This window comes from Girardinichthys multiradiatus, chromosome 12, assembly GCF_021462225.1.
Source record: "Girardinichthys multiradiatus isolate DD_20200921_A chromosome 12, DD_fGirMul_XY1, whole genome shotgun sequence".
Lineage (NCBI taxonomy): Eukaryota > Metazoa > Chordata > Actinopteri > Cyprinodontiformes > Goodeidae > Girardinichthys > Girardinichthys multiradiatus.
Genome location: NC_061805.1, coordinates 38,245,028 through 38,272,921, shown reverse-complemented (window position 1 = coordinate 38,272,921; position 27,894 = coordinate 38,245,028). Strand labels below are relative to the sequence as shown.

The 27,894-nt window shown below is 40.6% G+C and overlaps 1 protein-coding gene across 6 annotated transcripts in view; it reads left to right on the top strand.

Moving 5' to 3' along the window:
* Nucleotides 1-27,894, top strand: part of rtkna (rhotekin a) — a 100,210-nt gene that overhangs the window by 36,284 nt on the left and 36,032 nt on the right. The window contains exon 1 of one of the 6 annotated variants that reach the window (XM_047381689.1): nt 14,777-15,440. The exons of the other annotated variants lie outside the window; for them this stretch is intronic. Coding sequence (XP_047237645.1) covers nt 15,417-15,440 — 24 coding nt within the window. The 5' untranslated portion in view covers nt 14,777-15,416. Of the gene's footprint in view, nt 1-14,776; nt 15,441-27,894 lie in introns of those variants that run through there. 6 annotated transcript variants of the gene reach the window in all.

Below are 27,894 nucleotides of genomic sequence, written 5' to 3'. Positions count from 1 at the left end.
ACCACCACTGGGAGAGACAACAAAATGTCATTGAAACTTCCAAATAAAAGAAACACATGCACCACTTCCTGTTATCAAACTCAGATAATAGTGTCTTGCTAAAGTATTTATGTACACTGAAGTTTTAAAGATTGTATCAAAGTTCAGCCATAAACATCAGTGTGTGTTATTGGGATATTTTATTTTATAGATCAACACAAAGTAGTGTTTAACTAGAAAGAGGCATGAAAATGAAACATGATTTTAAAACATTTTTTACAAATATAAATCTGAGAAGTTCTTTATGTAATTGTTCTAAGATCCCCTGAAGGAACACATTTCAGTGCAATTACTGCAACTGGTATTTCTCTTGAGTTTTTCAAATCTAGAGACTAAAACCTTTACCCATTCTTCATAAAACGGGTCAGTTTCATTTCTACTGGATGGCAAGTATCAGTAAATATCAGCATTCTAGTCTTGCAACAGATTTTTAATTTGATTAAAGTATGGACTTTGACTGGGCCAATTCAACACATTAATTTTCTTTGATCAATACCATTCTATTAAGCTCTGGCATTGTATTTGGGGTTTTTATCATGCTGGATAGTGAACCTTCATCCCAGTCTCAAGTCTTTTGCAGCCTTTGCGGGTTTTCTTCCAGGTTTGCTCTGTTTACTCTGACAAAGTTCCCTGCCTCTGCTAAAAAAAAAGCCTCCCCACAGCATGATGCTCCCATAACCATTTTCCACCATGCGAAAGGTGTATCTACAGAGTTATGTGTTACTTTGCATGTAGAGAAAGTAAAAGTTTGGTTTCATCTGACCAGTACAGAACATATTTATGTCTGAATAAGTGTAAGAATTATGAATACCCTTGCAAGGCTCTTTATGAGTTGTTTTTTATTTACTTTGCTTCACATCTACATTTTGTTTCCAGCTCTTCTAATGCTTACAGTTTCTTCTAGGCAAACCATAGATAGAAGCATTTTTGTGCTGTTCGTAGCCTTCGCTGCTGAGTTAAATGTCAAGAGATTGAGAGTGTTGTTTGTTCCCCAACTTATAAATTCAGGATTTGTGCTGGGCATGCCATTCTTTCTTAATCAGTCTTTTTCCCTGTTAGAACAATTCTTTTTCTGTGTGTGAGTATGAATGTTATCTGGCTATTTTGGAAGCACAAAAACTGGAGTGAGAAGTTTAAAAAGACCACAGCTGAAACAGATTCTCCATATTGTCAACTAACTTTGTGAGGCCCTTTTAGTCTCTTTCAGAAATACTATGCTAATGAATCATGAAGACCTGAACATCTTCTGTCCTTAAACATACACAGACATACTGACTCTGACATGCTGTATTAGCAGTAGCTCGTATCTAACCTCGGCTGACTGAGAGCTCACATGGGGATGGGGGGGGGGGTGAGATGTTGGGTTCTTGCTGCCTCACTCAAGACTTGTGCTTGACCTTTCACACGCTCCAAAGACCTAAACTTAGTTCAGGCAGGGACTCAGATATTTCTTCAGCCCTAAATATCCTGTGGCTGATATTTATACAGTGGCTCTTCATCCAGTCTCAGAGCTGTGGTTCAAGTTGTTTCAATCATTTGCTTGAATAAACTTTCTACGAAGCTCAGCCAGATAATGGAATGAATGTATGATTCAGTTTGTTCCCTTGTACATATGATGTCATGTCTCTGAAAGAATACTGAGGTTCCTTGTGACTGTGAAGCATTTCGTAAGTTCATATTGATGCAGGTGGTCAAACATATTGCTCAGCTTTTAGACCCTTTGATTTTACTTTTGTTTTCTGAACAGATGCAGTCCTGTTGAGTATTAAAAGCAAAAAGACAGCAGATAATTTCAACCTGCATTTGGTCAGCAATCAAATCTTCTAGGTCCCTGAAACTGATCGGACAAATCCTTAGTGGGACCAAAGGTAAACTAGATACTGTATGTAATTGCATTGACAAAACACTTCTTGTAGGGTCTTGTAGGTGTCGATGTGTAGAGGCTGTGCTGGTTTGTTATTTTTTATCGACGGTGTGCTGGAAAAGCAGTCAACGTGGAAAAATTTGCTCTGGTCATATGAGCACAAAGTTGACCTTTTTGTCTTATTTGCAAGACACTTTGTTTGGTGGAAAACACTTTACCTCACCCTGAACACATCATCCTCACAGTGAGACAGTTTTGGCACCACCTTGCTGTGGGGATTTCTTTCTTCAGAGAAACTACCGTATTTTCCGCACTATAAGGCGCACTTAAAAACCTTTAATTTTTTCAAAAAATGACAGTGCGCCTTGTAATCCAGAGCGCCTTATATATGGATCATTTGGTTAATTGGTTGATCCATACTGGTTGTACACGGCGCTCTGTCAAAATGTTTCAGTACGACTGGTAAACTACAAAGCCGCACCGCTTGCAGCATTACGGCTACCGTAGTCAGGGGTGTCGCCGAAGTAATAGCGGTAAACACCTGTACTGTGCTTACTCCTAGTCCAACACTACTTGTGTGTGTATAACGTTTGAATGTACTGTTGCAGGAATTGCCTGAGCTATATGTGATTAGAACCTCAGTGTGTGGGGTGTATGTTTCGTGTGTGTGTATGGAAGATGTTGACATTACTCCTCCGGACAGAGGTGGCGCTGTGTGCTGCCGTAGCTGAGAATCAAGAGTGAAGGAGTGACGTCGGTATTATTGTGTATGTGGGGTGGGTAGAGACGGCGACCGGAGCAGCGGTGTATGAGTCTGTAAGCCCTGTGTTTTTACGTGCTGCAAAGTCATTAAAAAGAACCCCGAATCTCGTCAACAACTCAGTGTTTTGATGCTGTTTCTTCATGCTCAACTCAGCAACGTATGAGTGAGGGAGTTAACCCCGAGGAAACTAGTAACTTCGGCCCTGGAGAAAGCGTCTCCCCTGTGTCATCAGACTACGGTCAGGGGACAGAAACAGGAAAGGTTAACAGTAATAACGTTTGATTTAGTGCATCAAATTGTTTCTTTTACGTGTTTACTGAATCAGGGAAAAGTTCCCTTTCATGTTTTAACTAACGTTTGATTTCAACTTCAACTTCATAGACGCCAATGCATTCCTAATGTGCGGTTGGCTCTATTCAATAGAATTCTATGTAGAGGAGACCTTACCATGAGAGTTAATGGAGTTATCAGAACGCTGGTTTGTAGTGTATTAATAAAGTTTGACTGACTGACTTATCTGACTGTTTTGTTGACATTCTCTTTAGCACAGTTCCATCTAGTGAATGCATAACGCAACCCCAGTCAAACGTTTGACTGCAGTAGCTTCTATTCTATGCGCCTTATAATCCGGTGCGCCCTATATATGAAAAAAGTTCTAAAATAGGCCATTCATTGAAGGTGCGCCTTATAATCCGGTGCGCCTTATAGTGCAGAAAATACGGTAGTTAAAGTTAATGGAAAGAGGGATTAAGCTAAAATAATTCTTACAAGCTTTACATTTATCAATTTTGTCCAAGAAGGACTGGTTCCTTGTGTCTCGGGTGCAAACTGCCACAGACATAGATCTAGTATTGCTTTAACTGATTTGTTCATTTATTTTTTATTTTAACGCACACATTTCCTTGGATGAGGATGAATGCATCGGTTCACGGAGCAGTGAGCAGTCAAAAAGAAAAATCTTGAGTGTGTGTGCATGTGTTTTGGAGTCAGTGTATTTGTGTTGGTTCAGCTGGCAGGTTGTTTCGGTAGCCTATTAAGCTCCACCAGGCACAAGCGGAGGGAGTGTTAAAAGTCAGCAGCACTTGCTCTCCAGTGCAGGATACACAAGTCATGTCAGAACCAGAACACATTCTTTTATGACAGACTAGTTCTGCACACTACTCCATGCTAAGCTTATGTTTGAATGTTTCATTGCTTTGGAGTAAGAAAGTATTTCAGCAACAGGCCAATAATGTGCTATATACATTTAAAATACACAAACTACTCTTATCACCCCAGGTCTCAGTGATTTTAATGTGTTTATTCATGTGTAAGGGTTTTTAGGTAAGTTTGGCTTGTTTGCTATGTGTGTTTTTTGTTAAATGTGTCTTTGGCTTTTCTCTCCTGGATTGCTACAGTTGTTTGCAGTTTTTTCAGCGGTATATGCCAAAAGCAAGCAAGAAAGGGGTCTTTGTATTACATCACACACACCTACTGCTCAACACTAAACCTTCCTCTCCTTCTTGGAACAACACATCTGCTTTCCAAACCACAGTCATTCCAGCCAACTCCCCTTCAACCATCTACAGTCCAAATGAGGTGGCACCCACCTCGGATTTGCACCCCAACATATTTCCCATACCTCCTTTGGATGTTACTGCATACCTGCTTCCCCCTTCAGCACCTCAGTCCTCATCCTGGTTGTTTTCAGTGCGGCGGTTAGGAGGAGCAGCATTTTTCTGAATAGGACCTCTGTGTGAGGAGAAACCAGTTAGATACTGTGTGCTGATCCAGTTTTCTCTGAAAAACAGCAGGCACAGGCCAGGAAATGGAGAAGGAGAAAACACTGAACTGAAGCTGGTGTTGTTGGAACATACAGCCTCCCCACACCTTCTTTGACTGGTTTATGTTGTTGCTCGCAATATCTCTTCCTGAGGCTATTTGATAGCTTCACCTTGCTGATGTCTTTACCAGCTTTCAAGCCATTATTTTCACTGTTCTCATTTTTTAAACTAGGGATGCACTGATCAGAAATTTGTTATCAATTTCTGGTCTTTGGTTATTGTAAAGCTTTGACCTGGTAAGACTTATTTTAGCTGATTCTAATTTCTCCTTAACAAATATAAAATAGGTAGATATATTAATAGCAACCAAAATATTGTTTTGCCAGCCCTTTTGCCATGGGTGGCCATTAATTATTCATGTTAGGAGCAGAGGGAATGTCAAGCCACCTGTTTTGGAGAACAGTTGCTGTAAAACAAGATTTAAAAGCAAAACACTACACTTTTGACATTTTAACTCATCTTTAGTGTCTTGGACCTAATTCACACGAAGATGAAAATGGTATATTGTAAAAAACTATTTAGAAAAAAATGTGCGTCCACACGAGTGCGCACCGCACCACTGAAAACACTGTAGTATGTATGCCGGTCCCCTTGTTGGCGCCGTGTCACTGCCACAGAAACACACCAAAAACAGTGGACAAAAATACCGGCCTGCGCAGAAGCCATATGCCAGGTAGACACAGCAACCCTGGTGGCAAAGAGGGCAAAGAGGTAGGGTTAGAGCTACGATGTCATCATTTTCAGAAAATGTGTTTCGCATTTACACACAGAAACATGGAACGGGCATCTTGAAATATTTTTACTCTGGGACTCCAGTTTCAAAAATTATCTTTTTTGGTCTCTCAAAATCATAGATCTGTATGGACGCAATGCCTAAAAGACAAAATAGCTTTTTAGATACAACTATGCTCATCTCGATGTGGACGGGGCCTTACACTATCATGCTCATTAGCACCTTTAGAATGGTTTGTATTACAAAAGCATCAGTTTTTGTGTGTAATCCCTTGAGAATATAGACCCTTATCCTAACGCTGGTGTTTCCAAAAGGCTGCTAACATTTCCAAATCCAGAATGCTTTGTGACAGAGCTTGAAAGGATCAAAGCAACTTTGCTGCAATATATTCAGTCTTCCTGTTATCTGCTCTAGGTTGCCAGCTCCTCAGTAAAGAAAGCAGCTATTGCCTGTCCTAAGTCATTAGAAGTTGTTAAAAGACATCATCATTTAATTTACTTAATTGGCCATGTGCATGTAATAGGATGTAGGAGAGAAGAATACAATTATGGTAGAGAAAAAAAATTGGAATAAAATATGTTTCGAAATACAACTCAACTTTCTTCTGTTGATTCTTTTGTTTTTATGTCACAATTACATCCATCATTGTTTATCTGGTTTAAGACCACCGAAGGAGACTCAACATCATTTAATATCATTTTAATCTTTTTATGTTTTTAGTGTCGTCATGTAGTTTGATTAAAACTTTTCAGTTATCAGTGGGTTCACATATGCACAAGTTATTTTTAGTCAAGATGTAGAAGGGTGAACACCCACTGCTGCATGAGGACTGAGCTGCCAGTGTGTGTTTCGGGATGTCGATGGGGTCCATGGACCCAGCTCATATCCACTGAGAAGAATAAGAATAATAAACTATTTTAATGTCTACAGAACTTCTATAACACCAGAAAAAGTAATTAAATTTGATCTTAGTTGTGAGCTAAAGGGGTCTGAATACTAGACTGGAATAGAGGGCGACAAAGGACCTCTATCACAGCCTGAATGAACCACATACATGTTTCGACTGTCTTTACATAACTTCTTAAACCTTTTGTATTTCTTGTGGTTTCTGATTTTTAAACACCTCACTGTTACTGAAAGTAGCTAACTTTGAGCGCTTTTCATTGAGACAGCGTGTCCACACTGAAGACTGTGGGTGTCCTCTCTTATAAATCTTTTTATATATTTTTCATTTTTTGACATCATGATTTGTGAACATACATTAGGCCATTTTGAATTTAGAATTTATAAGAAAATCTGGAACCTGAGTTATTGTCTTTATAGAGCTAAAGATTACAGTTTTGAAGCATGCTGCTGCTGCTTATCAGATTGTTGTGCTAAAAAAGGAGCTCTTGGGAATGTGTTTTGACTCGTGCCTTGTTGCTTTTCTGTTTATACGGCCTGTTCATGAGCTTGTGTGAAGTATTTGTTTTCTTTCCTACCTGTGAGATAAAGTATATGCACAGAACATAATTGTGGGAAAGAGCATGGGTCATGCAGACCAGTTATTTACTTGTGTCTTTGAGGATCATGTGAAGTGTTTACGGGTGAATTTACTTAACCCATTTGTGTATTTTTCACTTGTTATTTTTTTTGTTTGTTTCTAATCTCTTTATGTCCATCTAACTTCTCTCTACATTGTGAGTGTTCGGTGATCACAGAGTAGGCAGACTTTAGAGGGGGTGGGAAACAAGTGTAGAGCAAAGACTCTCTAACCAACAATTACTTCCATTAAAACAGTCCATTCTCAACTGTGTGTTCTGCAGTTTAGAGCATCAGTGTTTCTTTTAGAGCTGTATTTTCCTGCAGAACAGCTTAGCTTGTTTAAGCCGCAAGCCAGTTGTAAAATTAAATCACCATTAATCTGAACGGGAGTGAAAATTATGCAACCAGTGTGTTGCTGTGTTCATTGATTGGAAAAGGTTGTGCGTATGCGCATGGGCCGGTGCCCAACAATATGAGAGATTTTATTGTTTTCTTAAAAGCTAAATCAATGTTATATTCTCTCTCTTTTAGGATGTGTCTATGTTTAATTTACATCTGAGGTCTATAAAAGAAAGTATTAATATTGACACATGAAAGTTATTGGAGTGTTATTTAAATCGATGTTTGTGAACATCTTGGCTTAAAAAAAGAGGGAATGGTTTTAATAAGGTAACCTAAATTGGTTCTTTTGAAGGGGAAATTCTGGGCCTGGAGGTTGGGGGGAGCAGCTGCGGGAACAAGGGTTTAATGTGGTAAATCTGAGGCCTTAAACAGCTGAAAGAGACTTCTTGTTGTGGTACAAGGTGTTGATAGGCATGGCGGGGCTGTGCTTTCCCCTAAACACCCAACCCCACCCAAAACTAGAAAACAACACTCTATGATGAGATCAGTCGTACTCACTAGTTAGATGATATCATGTTTGGTACTTGGGGTTAAAGGCTCGGGGCCATGTTAGGAGGGGCTGGGTGTTTGTAGGAGTGAAGCCCTTTGAAGGCTGTTTGAATTTGACACAGAATGGTGTGTTGCTGGCAAGATCTTGCCTTTTCTCCTGCAGTGACTGACTGTGGCCTCTTTCACCCTAACGTTTTGTCATATAGGCACATATATCAGGTTCTTCTTAAATGGTGAGTTAAGGATTTCTGATGTAAAGTTTTAATATAGGAGTTTTAATGTCTTGCATAGATGAAATTTCTCTTGAAATTTTCAGTTTAAATCCAGATTAACTGAGCCATTAGATTGAAGCTAATGGCTAGGTCAAGAGAGCCTGAGATGAAAACTGACCTCTATCATAATAAATAACTCCAATCTCAACAAGTCAATGCATGGTATGCAAACACTATTTAATGAACCTTTACTATCTTATTTGGTTTGCATTAGCAGTTATTTACTCAAAGGGCAATGAATATTTACACGGGAAACAGAAGTAGGAGGCTTTAAACCAGCAATGATCTTCCTGTGTAAAACATGTTGAGCACAGAACACATGAAGTGTTTCTGGTCAGTAAAACTGTCTTGTATGTCAGTAAAAGGGTGTAAGAAGCAAAATTATTATTGCAGTTTAAGTTAATGCTATTGTATTGATTCTGTCAGTGGCTTACTTTTCTATCAGGTACCTACTCTGACCAGGAATGCTTTACATGTTCTGTATTTTCTTAGTGCGTGTTTCACACAGGAAGATCACCTGTGGCGCACCGTCTACTATATCCATTTCATAAATAATTATTGCCTTCTGTGTAAAGGTTTTGTAGTAGCGTGACAGGCATTCACAAATATGCATCTGTAATATTTTTATTGGTGAAATCCCACACGAGGGCCGCTGACCGCAAGTAACTACCATGGCTAAAGTCCCATGGCTGGCTGGTATCATAGACCATCTGTCATCGCCAGTGGCAGATGCTGGTCTTTCAAGGAGGGGAAGCTCAATTTCAAGATCGCTGATTCGCTCATTTCGCTGTCAATCAAAAAAGGATTCAGCCTCAGATTGATCATCCAGTCATCATGCAGAAGCTGAGCGTCCGGGCCAGTCGAGGCCAGCCCACTGCCCCATAGACCCCCAGAGACGTTGAATGTCCGATGAGTGGGACAACGTCCAGCATTTATGCTTCGCTATTGAACTCACTGTTTAAAGCACTGTGAAGCTGCGGAAATGAGTGAGAGGAAAGCCGCGTCATTACCTGTGATAAGAAGCTGATTCTGAACAAAGGTTGAGCACGTTGTAGCGCATATTAAGTCAATGACATGTACACACAACAGTATATATTTGATCACTTATTTTTTGACATTTTGGGGGAAGCTGAGCTTCCCTTGCAGTCTTAGAGCAATCGCCACTGGTCATCACCAATTCTTTTCCCATGAGCCACAAAGCAAGCTTAAAGCAATTATTATTCTGGTGCATTCTGATCCAAACATAAACATTGTAGCCTTTTATACTATCACATCAGGCACATTATACTGATTCTTGATTCTTGTTTTAAACAGTAGTGCAAAGAATATCTGCCTCAACTCCATAAGTTGTAGTAGGATAACAGTCAAGAGGAAGTATGTTACTCATAGCTCCTTAAAGTAATTGTGTTATTCTAAAGTGTTATTCTTAAGCGATTTTTCCAGTATATGTAACATCTTGCAATTAATATGCCTCCTGTGGTTATAATTATCTGTAGATATGCCTATGAAAACAAATAAGATTTCAGACAATACCCTGTGACTCTTTCTAATTTGTGAACACCACTCATGGTGGATGCTACAACCTTGAGGGATGTGCACAGCTGGCCCAAAATGCCAGAGCATGTCTCCTTCCTCAGAGGTTCCGCAGGGTTGCTTTTTGGTGCGAGGCATTGTTTGTGTTATGCTGTCACTAACTTGCTTAGGTTGACTTCAATGTCCTTTGCCCTTTGGGACCTTTCAGAAGTCACACAGAGCTGGCTTGAAGCATTTTTCATAGGGGCTTAGGGATTTCTCTCGTTGGCCTTACATTTAGAAAACTACCATAGAAAATCCAGCTTCCTCTTGGCTTCAGATATGACTGGTACTGTATGTGTATATGTCTGTTTAATTTTTTTATCTAATTATTCTTAACAGATGAAAAAATCCATCTTACCTTCACTCTGTCTGAAGGTTTCCTATTGGTTTGTGTTAATGAAGGCTTTGTGTCATTGCTCGATATAGCAGCAAAGACTGGCTGCTGGCTGTTATGTAAGTACGCAAGCCATTTATTTGTGGGCACCATTTTGGGTGTACATGATAACTAACACACTCAGGTCATGTCTTTGCAGTTAGCATCCACAGCTGTTACTGTGAAATTCATGTTCATTGTTAGTCAGCGTTTATATTTATCCCTGGACGCAATCCCTGCTGATGTAATACAGTTAAAGTACTGGTGAACAACACACCTCACGAGGCAGTGTGTTAGAATACCCTTGTTGCAGTAGGATTAAAGAGGTGATAAATATATAAGATAGTCATTTTGTGGCCTAAAAAGATAAATGTATAGTGTAGACATTGCTTTTAGATTTACTGGTTACTTAAGTCTTATAACTCTAGGAAGGTCCATTGCAACAGTCTATCAATAAAAATTTGTTTCCTACTTCTCTGATGTCTGCTTAGGATCTGGCGTCAGTCCACTCTCGACATACTTGTGGTCAGGCAACAGACATGCCTGTGAACAGCTGTAAAGAAACTCATGCTTTCTGACACTGGGAGGAAAACTGATCTTGTCATCCTCCACAATCCAAATGTTAAACAAACCACAGCAGACACATAACAATAAAGACTGCGGTTCTCAGACAAGGAGGTAGAACTCAGCAGTGATAGTAAGGGAGATGAGTGAAAAATCCTGTTTAAATGTCTAAAGAGGCTGCCATGCCCTCATATGGCCAACAGAGGGCTGATAGGGCCAGCTCTTAAACACCAGTTTATCTTATTTGGGAATGTGTTGTCACTCCTCTATGCTACTGTTAGCTGTAGATTCTCACTCTTATTTAAGGTTGAAAAAATATAACAATGGGCAGCAATGATTCAGAAACATGTTCTATAGATAGGACATGACAGGCTCCCTTATCTTTGTTGGGAAGGAAGTAATCTTGAGATTGATATTTAGTTGCAGCACAGAGGAAAAGACACAGTTCTAAGAAAAGGATGCATTGTTGGTGAGTCAATAGGAAGTGCTTTATGATTAGACAGTGTAACCAGGTTCGTCAGCCTGGAGGAATGTATCTCTCTTCTTTGACTGTGGTACTTGTAGTGCCTTGCAAAAGTGTTCATACCCCTTCGACCTTCCTAGATTTTTTTCTCTTTACAGGAACACACATAAATGCATTTTATTGGGATGTTAAGTGATAGACCAACACAAAGTAGCACATCATTATGAAATAGAAGGAAAATGATTAATGGTTTTCAACATTCGTACAAATACATATTTAAATTGTTCGGCATGCGTTTGTCTTCAGCGCCCGAGTCAATAGTTTGTAAAACCACCTTTTGCTGCAATTACAGCTGCAAGTCTTTTGTAGTATGTCTCCATCAGCTTAGTACACCTAGAGATGGAAATATCTACCCTTAATTCTTTGTAAAATGGCTCAAGGTCAGTCAGATTGGATGGGGAGAATATTCCATTCTTGCCACTAATTCTGAATTTGATTTAGGTTTGGACTTTGAGTAAACACAAGAGTATGCTTTGATCTAAACAATTCCAATGTAGCTCTGGCTACATGGTTATTGTCCTGCTGGAAGGTGAACCTCTGCACCAGTCTCAAGTCCCTCACAGTCTCTAATAGGTTTTCTCCCAGGATTACCCTGTATTTATCATTTTGCCTCCCATTAACTCTCACAAGCTTTCCTTGTAGGCATGGTGAGTTCAGAATGTTGTCCAGTATTAGTTTGCCACCTCACATAATCTTTTGCATATTGGTCTCATCTTACCAGAGCATCTTCATCAGCATTTTTGCTGGGTCCTCTACTCAGCTGCTTTCCTTCAAGGATGGCTTTTATTTTTAAGACTCTTTGAGGCCAAATTTGAGCCTACAATAAGAGTTGTCTTGGATCTCTGCCGCTCCTCCAGAGTTACCATGGGCCTCTTAGATACTTCTTTAGGCAGTGCTCTCGGTCAAGTCAGACCATGAAATAACAGGTTTTTACTAGTACGATACTCTTTCAATTTCCAGAAGATGTATTAAACAATTATCCCTGACCTGTCTGGTGTTATCCTGGCTCTGTTTGGTTTGTGATGTTCTCTAACAAACCTCTAAGGCCTTCATAAAAAAAGCTGTGTTCACATATTAAAATAATTAGGTGTACTCTATTTACTAATTAGGTGACTTAGACAACTGCAATTGATCTTATGCATGGGTATCTGAGTAAAGGAGATAAAATGCAACACTTTCCTGATTTTCATGTGGCAATGTTTTTAAAAGCCCTGGATTATTTCTTTTCCACTTCACCTTTAGCTATGTGCTACTTTGTGTGACTAATTATAAAATCTGAATAAATTAAATTGAAGTTTGTGGTTGAAACATAACAAAATGTGAAAATGTTCAAGGCATAAGAATAAAGTCACTGTTAAATAATCATCTATTCAACTGTCCTTTGAGTTACAAAGCAGAGAGAAAGAAAGGGAAGTTACGTAATTCATTTTTATAACAAGACCTCTTGAATATCCTCACAGACTCAGCTTACGTAATATCAGGTACTACTGTAGATTGATATTGCGTTTTGGCATTTTTGCATTGCAGTAGTGTGACCTTTGTGCATGAATAACCCAGCACTTGTATTATATGGCCTGCTGCCTTGCACAAGCAGTTGCTTGTGAAAGTGTAATCTGATTAACTCCAGGATATTTACAGCTCTTAAATCCTTGTTTATCAAGGCTCATCTTTTTTTCTGTTACATTTAAGATAAGAAAGATGTATATATTTTTTTTTTAGGTTTTTTTTTTGCTGATGAGCAAATCTATGAGACTCCGTCACAGACCTATCAGTACCTTGTGACTCCAGCTTCTGCGAGTTTTCATTACCTGGAGGTAAAGAGCTGGATTCTTGGACTGATGTAATGCTTCTCCAGTGAGATGGACTGTGCTGGTCTGTTTTCTAATAGCCAAGTCTGCCCACAGACAGAATTTCTCCTATCCTCCTACACCTCAGCTGCTGCATCTCTGGACTGCATTCCACTGTTTAGCTCACCCACAAGCAACAAAACAAATGCTCAATTTTCTCTTCCGTCACAAAAACAAAGTTGTCCATTTTGCTGTGCTTACATTTAGAAAAATAAAAATGGGAACAATTTTTGGTGCAGAATAAACTTCCTAACAGAGGTCTGTTTTCTTCCTATGTTTCCAAAATACGTCCTGAGCACTCCATTATGTGTTTTCCAGCAATGACTTCCTGGGGTCAAGCTCCCAGCTGATTCTAACCCCCCTGTTTTATCCCACACATAACTCGAATGACTACTGTGTGTTTTGCTTTCTGTCTGCCCGCAAATCACTCCCATATATCACCAGCGGACAAGACGATGCGCTGGGTTACACCTCGACATCCAAGTTCACCAGTATGGGAATGCAAAAAGCAGAGAGAGGCAGAGTAAATGAAAATGCAGAGATAGCTTGATAAAGATTGTGTTGGCTGTTTATTTATTGTCACTGTGATGTCTTAACATTAGACCCCATTTATGACTGACTTTGAAATAATTTGCAACATATAATTTACATGATGCCAGGATTTTAGTAAGTAGCTGAAGAAACCAAAGGAATACTTCCTCATATTTCCTATAAGGAGATTTTGGAGAGCGATATCACATACAGTGCCTTGGTAAAGTATTCATATTCCCTGAATGTTTTCATAGTTCGTCATACTACAACCACAAACTTCTGTGTATTTTATGATGTAGACCAAAACAAAGTAGCACATAACTGTAAAGGAAAAAGAAAGTTATACAGGTTTTACATCCAGTTTTACTAATAAAAATCTGAAAAGTGTGGCATGCCCCCCTTAACTCTGGTACCCCTAAATAAAGTCCAGTGGATCCAATTACCTTGAGTAATTGCTTATTGAGTAAATAGAGTTCATTGTATGTAACTTAATCTTGGTGTAAATACAGCTGTTTTGTAAAGGCCTCAGACATTTGTTAGAGAACAAAAAGCCTCATGAAGACCAAGGAAAAGCAGACTAAGGTTGTAAAACAATGTCACAAGTTTTAAACATCTCACAACCGTTTAAATTAAAAGAGTACTAGCTGCTAACCTATCAAATCCTGCTGGCCATCTGAACTGACAGGCCAGGCAAAGACAGCATTATTCAGTGAAGCAGCCAACAGGATCATGGTAACTCTAGAGGAGCTGCAAAAATTCACAGCTCAAATGGTAGAATCTGTCCACAAAACCACTATTAGTTTTGAACTTCATAAATCTGAGTTTTATGGAAGAAGCAAGTCATAGGCTACAGAGTCCTTTTTGCAGTTTACCAAGCATGGTAGTCTCAGCATCACACTTTGGGAACAATTATCTTCAACACTAATATACAGGAGCAGAGGTTCACCTTCCAGCAGAGCAACTACCATAAAGTACTGCCTGAGTTTAATATACAATCCTGAGTTTTATATACAATCCAGAATCTGGGTCCCAAAAGCTAGTTATGACAAAATCCCAAAAAACTTGCACCTGGACTAGAGTGAAGAGATGTTCAACAAAATAGTGATTAAGGGGGGGCTGAATGCGAATGATCAACATAGCTTTAAGTTTCTATTTATAAAAAATTTAGATAACCATGAATCCTTATGCTTCAGCTTTAGAGTAATCCCCTTTTTTTATGTTAATCTGTCAAATAACATCACATAAAGTACACTGAGGTATTTTGTTGTATGTGGAAAAGTTAAAGGGGTATGAACACTTTTGCAAGGCTATGAATACATGTGATCATGTGCCTTGTTGGGGGAAAATTTGTGTCATAGATTGAAAAAAAGCTTTTCCACTGTGGGCGGTGTAGTGCAACAGTAGATGCAAGTGGCATACTTTAGCCCACTTTAGAGCCTGCCAGATCTTTTTTTGTCACTCTGTCATGGGAAAGGAAACACTCAAGTGTGTCTCCGTGGAGTGAATTGGACGAGAGCAAAGCCCACTTTTACTTTAAGTTACACAGGGAGCTGGGATCATGCTCCTTAAAGACCCGCGCAGATCCCTGCTGGATGCTGAATCGACTTTCAATGGCATTTCACTCTGCTCTGTTTGCGGGCAGCTCCACACACATTAGGACACACACACACACGCACACACCCGCCTCCTCAGGAACGGCTCACGGTTGGTCCATCAATCGGTCAGTCTTTACCCTTCCTCTCACTGTCTCTGTGTTAGTGTGTTATCCTGGACTGCGGCAACGAATATGAGGAAGATGTGGCTTATGAAGTCTGCAGAGAGGGATTCAAACGCATGACCGCTGACATTCCCAAACGAGATCGCAGGGGATTGGGATCTTTACGCATATCTTTATCGGTTAGCTGGACTGACGTCTTCGCCTTTTACAATTAATTTTGACTGTGAATGGAAGCACCTCGGTGGGAAAAAACCGAGTTAAGATCCTCTTCGTTGTGTCTGAGACGCTGACAGGACAGTGTGGGTATTGCGTGACGTGCCTGGCAGTTTTGGAGAGTTTTATTGGTGGGGAAGGAAAGCGCTGCTCCTTCAGGAACGATGAACAACTCTGGGAATCTGAAGGTAAGACTGCGTGTTTCTACCTTCACGCTTTAGCTAAACGGAAAATGGAATTAGTCAGACGCGTCACGCTTTGAGTGGGTCGTCACTGCCACGCACAAAACCCATGAGGCTCCGTGATTACTCTAAACGGCAACACCAGATATCTTCAGCAGATTCAACCATGTGTATAAGGAGAAACTAATGCCAAAGCCCAAAATCTGAAGGAGTGCTTATCTCCTTGTCCGCATTATTGATCGAATCTATGGGGAATCAATTAGGTTCTGGATTAATCAGCAGCTGATTAGGGTCAACAAGAAGACTTTAAATGACATTCTGGCTTCTGATTTTGCTAAGAGGATTCAAACAATAAAAGCTAACTCTGTTAGGTATTACTTTAGTAAACTGTTAAATTACTATTAAAATGAAATCTAATAATGATAACACCTGTTCCAACTTTTTCATGCTGTTTGGTTATTAGACATAGTCCATATTAAACCAATAACCTATAGCATAGCTCAGGGCTTCACATCCATAGGAATACCTGACATTACAATATTGTTATGTATGGCAACTGCAATATTAGTGCAGTTAACCCACATGTTTCTGTCATTTTTCTCACTTTACTATAATAATAACATCCTGGAGGCTCAGCTCGAGGGGTAGGGCTGCACAAATTCGGGAAAATATTTAATTGCAATACTGTTGCTGAAAAATGTAATATCTGTTATGGTTATGTTTCATTTTCAGGACACTTTTTCTGTCTTTATTATTACATATTGTCCCAAGCGTTCTCCACTAAACAAATACATAAGGTGTGGCAGTTAAGGGTAGTTCGATTACATGTTACTGGACAAATATGTTACAGATATGCAGATCAGTAATTCATGATACTTATTATCATTTACCAGCTATGGCAATTCTGATTCGGTGTGTTGTGCAGCTCCACTTGTGGGCTTTAAAGACAGTCAATGTCTATGCAACTGACCAGATGTATTATATTATGGGCATGCTGAATTTATATGGATGACACTTAAAAAAAAATACAGAAATAAAAATACAAGGTTAAAGATGCAAATACAAAAGAAATGATGCCTTACATAAAACAAGGTAATAATATCAACAGTTGCACATGTGCATGATGCACACTGTTGGGACCCACAGCCATGGATTTCAACATTAAACTCTGGTATGGACTCTTCTGGAACTTTCAAAATAAATTGCATTCAACTGAATTCCAGCAACTGAGGAAAGGGGGGTAGCAGCAGACTTGCCATGATGCCACTGTCTGAATAAGAGCACCCCCTCTCCAACAAGTCGACCTCTTTCCACACGGTCTTCGAAAGGGACCGGTCAGGAGAGGCCCAGCGCGCTAATGTCTTTTGCTGGCAAAAAGACATAAATTCTTCAAACTGGATCCAAGAGTGTGATAAGATCACGCGATCATATGCACAAGTTAAGTATGAGTGGAGCACTGTTTGTGTACCCGGTGATTTCATTCATAAAGAGGGGAAATTAAGGTATAAGCATTGCTTACTTTCTCTCCGAGGCCTGCCAAAACTGTGTCGCAGAAAAATCCCCAGTAGAGAAGCTGTTTCTACAAGCTGAGTCTGAAGGAAGGACAACGTCCCGCACCACCATGTTTACGGTAATGCACAGCTGGTTGACGGACAGAACGGGCCGCCCAGCTACAGCTCCGGAGCTAACCCTTTTGTTCACAGAGCAAACGCACCTTCAACCCCCGAGGTTAGCTGAAAGCTAACCGCTTGTTGACTGTGGACGTTTCTTCAAGCTTCGCCCCTTGGACAATGTTTCCTCACCATGGTTCATGAGGTTAGGTGTTTTGGGCAGAGACAGATTTAGAATGAAATGATCTAAATGTTTTTCATTTTATGAAGTTTTGTTTGTGTTGAACTCAGCTAACAGGCTATCTGCAGCACACGTGTTCAGGTTGTGTTCTTTGTGTGTTTTTAAAGTTAAGACAAACTTTACTTGAAGGGTGATTTTAAATAGAAGATTGATCATAACGCGCCATCCGCGCTGATGCATTTTAACCCTTTTATTAAGGGTATTTTAAAGGTATGTGTTGATTCTGTTGCTAAGCTATTAGCTTCTTTTGTTAGCTCAAATGCTAACCGGTAAGAACACGTGCTTGCTACTAAAGAGTATTTAATAGAAAGGTTGTTAGTTTTCAAGCTAGTGAATAATAGTCCCTGAACATCATTTACTAAATTTGATAACTAAGTAAACACCATTAAGCCCCATTTCTCCAAAAAGATTTGGCTCGTTTCCAAAATATTCCCTTAATATTTCTTCAAATATTATTTCAATAAATAAAGGCAGCTAATTAGACACTGTTGAGAAATGGTCATCCAGAAGGTTGGTTTTATTCAGCAGATCACTATTTAAAACATTATTTTATTAAAATAATATTTGATCTGATGTTGCATTGTGAATGGTTGTCTAAATGTTGCTGATTATTGCTTAAGTTGGTTCCAAGACTAACTTAACTTAACTTCCAGATTCTTCAAGATAATCCTTGGTCCTCAAACATAAATAACATTGCATGGTAATGTTGCATCATTCTTTTGGTCATAATTTCCATAATCTTTAATCAACTTGTTTATATTGTACATAGCCCCTTAATCTTCCCTATTCTTTAATTCTGCTTGGTAGTTTAGTTGGATTGTTTTAGCATAGTAAAGAGTTTGTTGATTGAAATATGTTTGACTTTGAGTTGACTTATTTTTGTTAATAAATTCTTGTACTTTAAGAAATTGTGTGAATTCATTCCATGTGTGTGCAGAGTTTATGCTGTTCAATAATGTCAGAGCTCGTCTCACATCTTTCTATTTTGTCCTAATACCTGGGCCTTACTGGGCTGGTATTCACAGGACAACCCTTAACAGACCAAAATATTATTTGATAAAATATTAATATTAAATATTAAATAATATTCCCAGATTCATAATCACAACAACACATAGGTACTAGAAAGGTATAATTGTTTAAAAATATATATAATTTAAAAACAAATGATATTACTATATTTAAGATAAGATTGAAAATTTGAGGGAACAAATACGTTTTTACCACTAACCAATTTTAAAATCCATTTAAGGGGCCATTAGAGTTATTCTTTCATAGGAAACTTTAAGCTGAAGTGATATTTTTAAAATGATAAAACTGATTTAGTGATTGTTGAACACAATTTCACTCTAAGTGCTTTGATGCATGTTTTTTCTTTTTTTATTCTAAATCAGATGAAGATTAAGGATGTGTTTTATATGTAAACAGGGACATTCTTTTTATTGCTTGATTTTTTTGGTGGGTTCAAAACTACTGCCCCTATCAAAGAGCCTGCAGCACATCTTTTCTTGTTTGTGTGTTAATATTCATTAGGAAGAAAAGCCTGAATCAGCAGGTTAGACCTCAAAGAAACCTGAAGTTGGTACTTGCTAGGAAAAGCCTGATCGGTGCATCTCTAGTTCTGTTCCCTGCGGGAATAATGATTCAGTATCAATAGAAACTAATAAGTAAGTCTGTATCACTTTCAACATGCTCTTTGGTGCCTAAGTGGAGAGAATATTGTACTCTCACTTTCATAATCATGTCAACACTTGGAGAAAACTCTGACTGTGGATGTAACACATTGTGTATATATTTTTGGAGTGATATCTTAGATCTTCCATTCATCCACTTTATCCCTTCACTTGTGGACAGATCTCTCCTTAAATCGTGGGGATTGTATGCAATTGTGCTTAAATTATGACACGGGCGTAAAACATGTCTTTATATCAATGCATATTATGTAGGCCATTACATTTTTGAACATCATTTTGTAAATAGCATGGTTTCTAAACAAATATGTTTTTATTCTATGAGCTTCTCCATGTGGTCCCTAAGCTTTGAAAATGTGTCAAAAAGGGGAGCCCTACCACCAAATATGCCGTACAGGTTCAACTAATCAACATCGCCGTCGCAGTGAAACTGTTTTCCTTTCATAGATAATCCAAAAACTCGGGCCTGGGAGGAGTTCGATGAGGCCATGGAGAAGGACTACCGGTTGGCCTTGAAGCGATTCTGGCAAACCGACCGGCGCCTCAGGAGGGGAAAGCAGTGCTTCGCCAACACTGTTTACAGTGGGGGTGGGGAGCTGCTGACCTCGACTGGGGACATTATCGGGCAGTGGAAGAAGTACTTCGAGGATCTCCTCAATCCTGCCATCACGCATTCCCTGGTGGAAACAGAGGCTGGGTACTCGGGGTTGGACTCTTTCATCACCCAGGCTGAAGCCACCGAGGTGGTTAAAAAGCTATGCGGTGGCAGGGCTTCGAGGATGGATGAGATCTGCCCGGAGTACCTCAAATCTCTGGATGTTGTGGGGCTGTCATGGTTGACACGCCTCTTCAACATTGCGTGGCAGTCGGGGACGGTGCCTCTGAACTGGCAGACTGGGGTGGTGGTCCGGGTGTGTTCCAAATACAGGGAGATCACACTCTTCAGCCTCCCTGGTAAGACCTATGTCAGGGTATTGTAGAGGAGAGTCCGGCCGACAGTTGAGGAGGAACAGTGTGGTTTTTGTCCTGGTCGTGGAACACTGGACCAGCTCTATACCCTCTACAGGGTACTCGAGGGTTCATGGGAGTTTGCCCAACCGGTCCACATGTGTTTTGTGGACCTGGAGAAAGCATTTAACTGTGTCCCTCATGATGCCCTGTGGGGGGTGTTCTAGGAGTATGGAATCAGGGGCCCTTTATTAGGGGTCATCCGGTCCCTGTACAAGCGGAGCAGGAGTTTGGTCCGCAATGCCGGCACTAAGTCGGACCTGTTCCCGGTTCATGTTGGACTCCGGTAGGGCTGCCCTTTGTCACCAGTCCTGTTCATAACTTTTATGGACAGGATTTCTAGACACAGCCAAGGGTCGAAGGGGGTCTGGTTTGGGGACCAGCGGATTTTGTCTCTTCTTTTTGCAGATGACGTGGTTCTGCTGGCCCCCTCTAGCCAAGACCTACAGCACGCACTGGGGCGGTTCACAGCCGAGTGTGAAGCTGCTGTGATGTAGATCAGCTCCTCCAAGTCCGAGGCCATGGTTCTCGACCGGAAAAGGGTGGCTTGTCCTCTTCAGGTTGGAGGGAAGTTCCTGCCTCAAGTGGAGGAGTTCAAGTATCTCGGGGTCTTGTTCACGAGTGAGGGAAGAATGGAGCGGGAGATCGACAGACGGATCGGTGCGGCTGCTGCAGTAATGGGGACACTGTGCCGGTCCGTTGTGGTGAAGAGAGAGCTGAGCCGAAAAGCGAAGCTCTCGATTTACCAGTCGGTCTACGTTCCTACCCTCATCTATGGCCATGAATTTTGGGTCATGGCTGAAAGAACGAGATCCCGGATACAAGCGGCTGAAATTAACTTCCTCCGTAGGGTGGCCGGGCACTCCCTTAGAGAAAGGGTGAGGAGCTCGGCCATCCGGGAGGGTCTCGGAGTAGAGCCGCTGCTCCTCCACATCGAGAGGAGCCAGTTGAGGTGGCTCGGGCATCTATACTGGATGCCTCCTGGATGCCTTCCTCGGGAGGCGTTCCAGGCACGTCCCACGTCCAGGACACGCTGGAGGGATTATGTCTCTCAGCTGGCCTGGGAACGCCTTGGGCTCCGCCCGGAGGAGCTGGAGGAGGTTTCTGGGGAGAGGGACGTCTTGGTGTCTCTGCTGAGTCTGGTGCCCCTGCGACCCGGTCCCGGATAAGCTGAAGACGACGAGTACGAGATAATCCAAATGGCTGGAATCAGCTCTCTCTTAACTGCGTCTGTTGGACAAAGAAAAGCTGCTTCATGTTGTTTGACCATGCGAGTGGCTGTCAGAGGGCTAGAGTTCAGATTTTAGTCTCATATAGATTGCAAAGGTCACATGCATCAGTCATATATTGAAAGACCAGGACTGCTTGTGTGTGTCTTCATTTGTTTGTGTGCACCGGCCACTCAAAGCAGTGTGTGTTTGTTTATGCGTGTGCTCTGTTTGTTCTTACTATTGTTACAGCAGCCTTAGCCTTATCTGATTGTTAGTGCTGAAAAGGTCACTGATATGCCAGAAGATCTTAGCACCGTGCCTACAAATGCAGTTTTCAGATTAATATTTCCTTTTATTACATGGGTTTGTTTTGTTTGCTGCAGTCAAGCTGATCCTCTCTGCTGTTAAGTGCAGTACCTCATGCTTTTTGTTGTGTTTGCAATTATAAGAGCGCGAGCAAAAGTCCGCAGCCGCCTTCATCAGTCTACTGGATGTGGTATTCTTTGGCCCTGGCCTTACAATCAATAACCACTTACTGTGGAGGAGCTCTCGGCAACCAAATCAGTGGATCTCTTCCCCTGTCAAGACAAATATTTCCAGTGTCTCTGCCCCCCCCCCCCCCCCAGCCTTCACATCTGCAGTTACACTGTTTCTTTTCTGCAGTAGAGGTCGTTTAGTTTTCTCGGCTGATATTGTTCAATGCAGTTTCCCTGGGGTCTTCAGCTGATGCTGAGATCGGTCGAAATTACTCAACCTGAGAATTGCCGGAGAGAGAGGGGACTGCAAGCCATTAATCTAAGCACTGATCTGCATGAAAGCAGCTGTAGTAAGGGCAAGGCTGTGTGTGTTTGTGTGTGTGACTCTCCCAAAGAGCCACTTGTCTTCGACTTATAAAAAATTTGCCACCTATTCTCCTCTGCTGCTCAATATTGCCTTGCCACCTACTCAATTATAGATCTCTTAACTCAGACTCTCCTGGAGCTTCAAACTTTCTCACTGCCCTCCTCCTTGGTTTTAGATCCCGGCCTCTTGACTTAAAGTAAACTACACACACTGCTTTGACAACACATGCAACATTTTAAAACATTTATATTAGAATAATTATTTGTTATTTTAGAAGCAATCATCATGACATGTATTCTTGCTTTGCAAAAATTTTTTATTTTTGCGAATAGACAGTGGAGGCAAAGAACAGAGAGGTTTGACTCATTTTGTAACAATCTTTAAGCTACTAGCCAGATTTTTTTGTGAAATCTATTTGACTCCCCTTAGATATAGTTGTTCACCTATAGAATAAAATGTATTGGTCAGTTTTTGCATTTGCTTTTTCATTTAGTTGTTAATTGCTATTTATCCAAGAGAATATTGATTTTTCCTTTTTGCCCACATGCCTGTGGGATCATCACATAATGCAGAAAGCAACATTTGAGTTGTCTTTGTTGTTTTTCTCTCATCATTTTCATGTTTTTAATCAAATTGCTCCTTTAAACATATTTACATGTATTTTGTATAGCTGCATGAAAATGTTTGATCCTTATGTGGATTTTAGTAAAATCTGGCTGCAATAAATCTCATGGGAGCGGTTTGTTAAGAGTACCAGGTCAGACTGAAATGACAAGGATTCGCAAGCAAAGATCAGAGATCATTTCAAAGCCAGTTTCTTATAAAAACAATAATGTCTGATTGATTGCATTCTGTTTAGATGGTTTTAAAGTCTGAGCCATGTTTTTTGCAAAACTACTGAATCATCCATGCCAACAGCCAGTTTACTCACCAGGCAGCTTTTTATTGAGCCCGCTTTGCCAAGTTAGCCTTACCATACTTGCATCGGCAATACAGCCCATACAATCACCATCAATTCAGTGAATACTAAAGGAAAGAAGGAAAACAAATCGGTGGACAGAAACAGAGACGTTGTGGTTATCTATTGTAGGATGGGTTCAAACTGCATCCAGTGCCATTTTACTGGCAAATTATGTAACTACTTTAATTGATACCATTAGAAGAGAGCATTTGGTTATTTTATGAATGGTAAATATGCACTGAAAGTAATCAGATGGAACAATTCTAACCATATAAGCAATTTTAAGTTTAAATTCTGAAGACAATATTTGGGGTTGACACTGTTTGCTTCAGCTTCGCCATCCAAAGCAGTATCCATCTGGGTTTGCCAGCCAAACTCTGTCTCAAACACATAAAGCTGAACCCCTTGCAGCTCAAATGCTTTAGAATCTATGACCAAATCTGTGAAAAGATGTTCGCCCAGCATCATGTTTACTAATGATAGATAATCAGCTGGATTATTGTGCCCTTTGTGATGTTATCAACCCGCATACTTACACAAATAACTGTGTTTTTGTTCTTCTGTGCTCTTCCTAAAAGTATTGTTTTGTTAAATCCTGCAGTGGAAATTCCTACTTCTTGACACAGCTGAGTATTTTTTATACATACCATTGTTAGTGAAAAATAAAATGCATCACTGGATGATACCTTTAACAATGTGGTTTACATTATTAGAGCAGAAAGATGGTTTGGATTTTGTAGATGAGAAAAAGTGATGAACAAACAGAGAAGAAATACCTACAATTAGAATAAGGTGATGACCTGACGATGCAGCAGGGGAATGTCAAGTGATTGATGGAGGAAAGGGCTCCGTCTTGCAAGAAGATTATCAGACAAGTGGTTAATGCAGAGCTGCTGGCAGAGGATCACGCTCAGACCCCACCCATGGCCATCTATAATGTCTGTCTCAAGAAGCAGATGCTGAGCTGTCTGCCAGTCACCGCGTTTCTCTTTGACTCCCTGTCCAATCCCTGCTACTTGTGTGTTTTTGGCTGCTGTTGATGTTTTCCCTCATTTCACTCACCTCTATACTGCTAATCAATGATGAAGGGGTATTTTAGTGCAACTGCTTTTGAGCTAGTGAAATGCACAACAGAATAAATGCATGCACTATATCTCTGAATGTGTCAGTAAAGGGGTAAGCCTTCATTTTACTCTCATAGCTCAATGATGAAACGCTAACATGGCGGTAAAAAATCGATACCAATAACAGCAGAGATTGTTTAATGCTCTGTCGAACACATCCACAGAAAACACTCACTCTGCTAGCAATAATCATCCTACTCCTACAGCCAAAGCAGTAAATAGATTAGAGCTGAAAAAAAAATCAAAAAGAGTTCACTAAATACATGCACTGACTTGCAATGGTCTGTCATGGCGGTTGCAACTAAGGTCAGAGAGCAAATTGTCTATCTTAGGCTCTCTTTAGTTGCACTATCTAGTAGATCCCATTCGGTCCTTCTGTCTGAAATTTTAACCATTTCCAAAACTGTTTCCAAACAGCTGGTCATTTAATTCTATACTAAATAATTCCAAAGTTAATTGTTAATAATTGAAGGCCTAATTATTGGCCACATAAATGAGAGAAACACTTTAATATAATATTTTCTTTGGATGACTAGTTTGATAGGATTCATCATTATTTAAGATATGTACATTCTATTTTGGCAAATACATCTGCACTTTACTGTAATATATATATATATATATTCAATTCAAATCAATTCAATTCAAAAATACTTTATTAATCCCAAAGGGAAATTAAATGTTGTTAAAGCTCATATTATGAAGGTTTCCTCAAAGAGCCGTTGTAGATGCTGATGGCTGTGGGCAGGAAGGATCTCCTGTAGCGCTCCGTCTTACAGCAGATCTGAAGAAGCCTCTGACTGAAGACACTCTGTTGTTGTAGGACAGTCTCATGAAGAGGATGCTCAAGGTTCTCCATAATGTTCTTCATTTTATGAAGAATCCATCTTTCCACAATGATCTCCAGAGGAGTCCCCAGAACAGAGCCAGCATTTTTTATCAGCTTGTTGAGCTTTTTTAAGTCCCTGGCTCTGATACTGCTTCCCCAGCAGATGATGGCAGAAGAGATCACACTTTCCACAACAGACTTATGGAAGATATGCAGCATTTTGCTGCAAACACCAAAGGACCTAAGCTTCCTCAAGAAGTACAGTCTGCTCTGTCTCTTCTTGTAGATGGCTTCACAGTTGCATCTCCACTCTATTCTATTGTCCAGGTGAACACCGAGGTATTTATACTCCTCCACCACCTCCACTTCTTCTCCCATGATAGAAATAGTTTTTGACTTATTCCTGTTTCTCTTAAAATCTACAATCATCTCCTTTGTTTTAGTCACGTTCAAAATTAGATCATTGTTTCCACACCATGCCACAAAGTGGTCCAGCACCTTCCTGTACTCATCTTCTTGTCCATCTGTGATCCACCCCACGACTGCAGAATCATCCGAGTATTTCTGCAGATGACAGGAGTCTGTCTTGTACTGGAAGTCTGAGGTGTGCAGAGTGAAAAGGAATGGTGAGAGTACAGTCCCCTGTGGTGCTCCTGTGCTGCTGACTACCTGGTTAGACTCACAACCCTTCAGTCTCACAAACTGTGGTCTGTTTGTCAGGTAGTCTTTGATCCAGGAGATTGTTGAGGCCTCCACCTGAGTCTTCTGGAGTTTCTGACAAGCAAATCAGGTTGGATTGTATTAAATGCACTGGAGAAATCAAAGAACATGATCCTCACAGTGCTACTGGCTTTGTCCAGATGACAGTGGCTTTGTTGAAGCAGGTGTATGATGGCATCTTCAACTCCAACTCCACAGCGATAAGCAAACTGAAGGGGGTCCTGATGGTTTACTGTTTGCTTACTCAGGTGGGCCAACAGTTGTCTCTTCACCTGACTTCTTGAGACACACAGGTGGAAGGGGAAAGCAAAGGAAGCATCAGCATCTTCTGATATGGTTGATGGCAAACATGTAGAAGCAGAAGGGTCTAGGGCTGAGGTGGAAGATAAAAAATGTGAGGTGTTACTGGACAGCTGTGGGTCCTGTGGGTCAAAGGAAGGTGGGATGTCTGTTTGGCTGTGAGCAGGAGAGGAGGATGCTGAGCTTGTTTCTGAACTGAACCTATTGAAGAATGTGTTCAGTTCATTGGCTCTGTCCAGACCTCCATCGGTCTGATCATCCTTCTGCTTGAAGCCTGTGATCTTCTTCATCCCTGTCCACACATCTCTGATATTGTTTTGCTGGAGCTTGCTCTCCAGCTTCTTCTTGTACACCTACTTGCTGTCTCTTATCTTGACTTTAAGTTGCTTCTGTATACTCCTCAATAATTCTCTGTCTCCCTCTCTGAAGGCTCTTTTTTTCTTGTTAAGCAGGTCCTTCAGGTCACTGGTGATCCAAGGTTTGTTATTGGGGAAGCATCTCACGGTTCTGGTGGGGATGATGTTATCCACACAGAGGTTTATGTAGTCGGTTACACACTCAGTCATGGCATTGATGTCCTCTCCATGTGGCGGGCACAGTGCGTCCCAGTCTGTAGCCTCAAAGCAACCTTGCAGAGCTTCTTCGGCTTCCTGTGACCATTTTCTCACAGTCTTCTTTATTACAGGTTGCCTCTGAAAAAGGGGCTTATATTTCGAGCAGAGAAAAACAAGATTGTGATTGGATTTGCCTAGCGGAGGTCTTGCTATAGAGATGTATGAGTCCTTGACATTTGCATAAAACAAATCCAATGTTTTGTTTTCTCTGGTAGAGCAGCTGACAAACTGTTGAAATGTTGGAAGTGTAGCAGAGAGTGAAGCATGGTTAAAATCACCAGAAATTGCCACAAAAGCATTGGGGTTTTGTGTCTGTAGCTTAGCAACAACTGAGCTGATGGCATCACATGCAGTGTCGGCAACAGCGGAAGGTGGAACGTAAACTGTTGCCAAAATAACACTGGTGAACTCTCTGGGTAAATAATATGGACGAAAACTTACTGCCAACAGTTCAATATCTGGACTGCAGAGTTGACACTTCACAGTAACATGTCCTGGATTACACCATCTGTTGTTCACAAGTACTGCCAGTCCACCTCCTTTACATTTGCCACTCCTCTTTAAATTTCTTTCTGCTCGTATGGTTAAAAAGCCCGGCAGAGAGACACTGGAATCGGGGATATGATCCTGCAGCCATGTCTCAGTAAAACACATGATACTGCATGCATGCCCGGTACTCTGGCTGGGTCCTTTGTAGGGCTTGGAGTTCATCCAACTTGTTTCCCAACGATCTCACATTTCCCATCATAATCGACGGAAGAGATGGTTTGAACTTCCTCCTTCTCTCTCTTCTCTTAGCTCCTGCTGTGCATCCACGGCGTCTCCTTTTCAACTCATCAGGGATTTGGGGTTGTAGTTGAAGTATTATTTGAGCTTTTGAGATATTAATCAGCTGCTCCCGGTTGTAAGAAACAGCCGCGTTGCCATGGCAATGCATCATAACAAATGTCCAAAATAGAAAGTATTAAGAAAAATCTTCCTAGCTGCACAGCATCCGACACCGGAGTGGACAGTCGTCCAAAAAAAATCAACTGTATCCACCACAAGAGGAATAGTTCCCAAAAAAGAATAAATCAGAATCAAAAGTAACAGAGCTACTCCAACCTGCTGCCACCTTGAGCGGCGCAATTCTAGAACTCAATATATATATATATAATGTGTTTCACTCTTTTTAATAACCTGGCCAGGGATGAGGGTTGTAAATTAGCTGTGGCTGAAAACGTATGCATGACATCTACTTTGTATTTTACACATGTAGCAATAATTCGTCCCTGTTTAAATAAAGAAATAAAAGTCAGAGCAGCACTT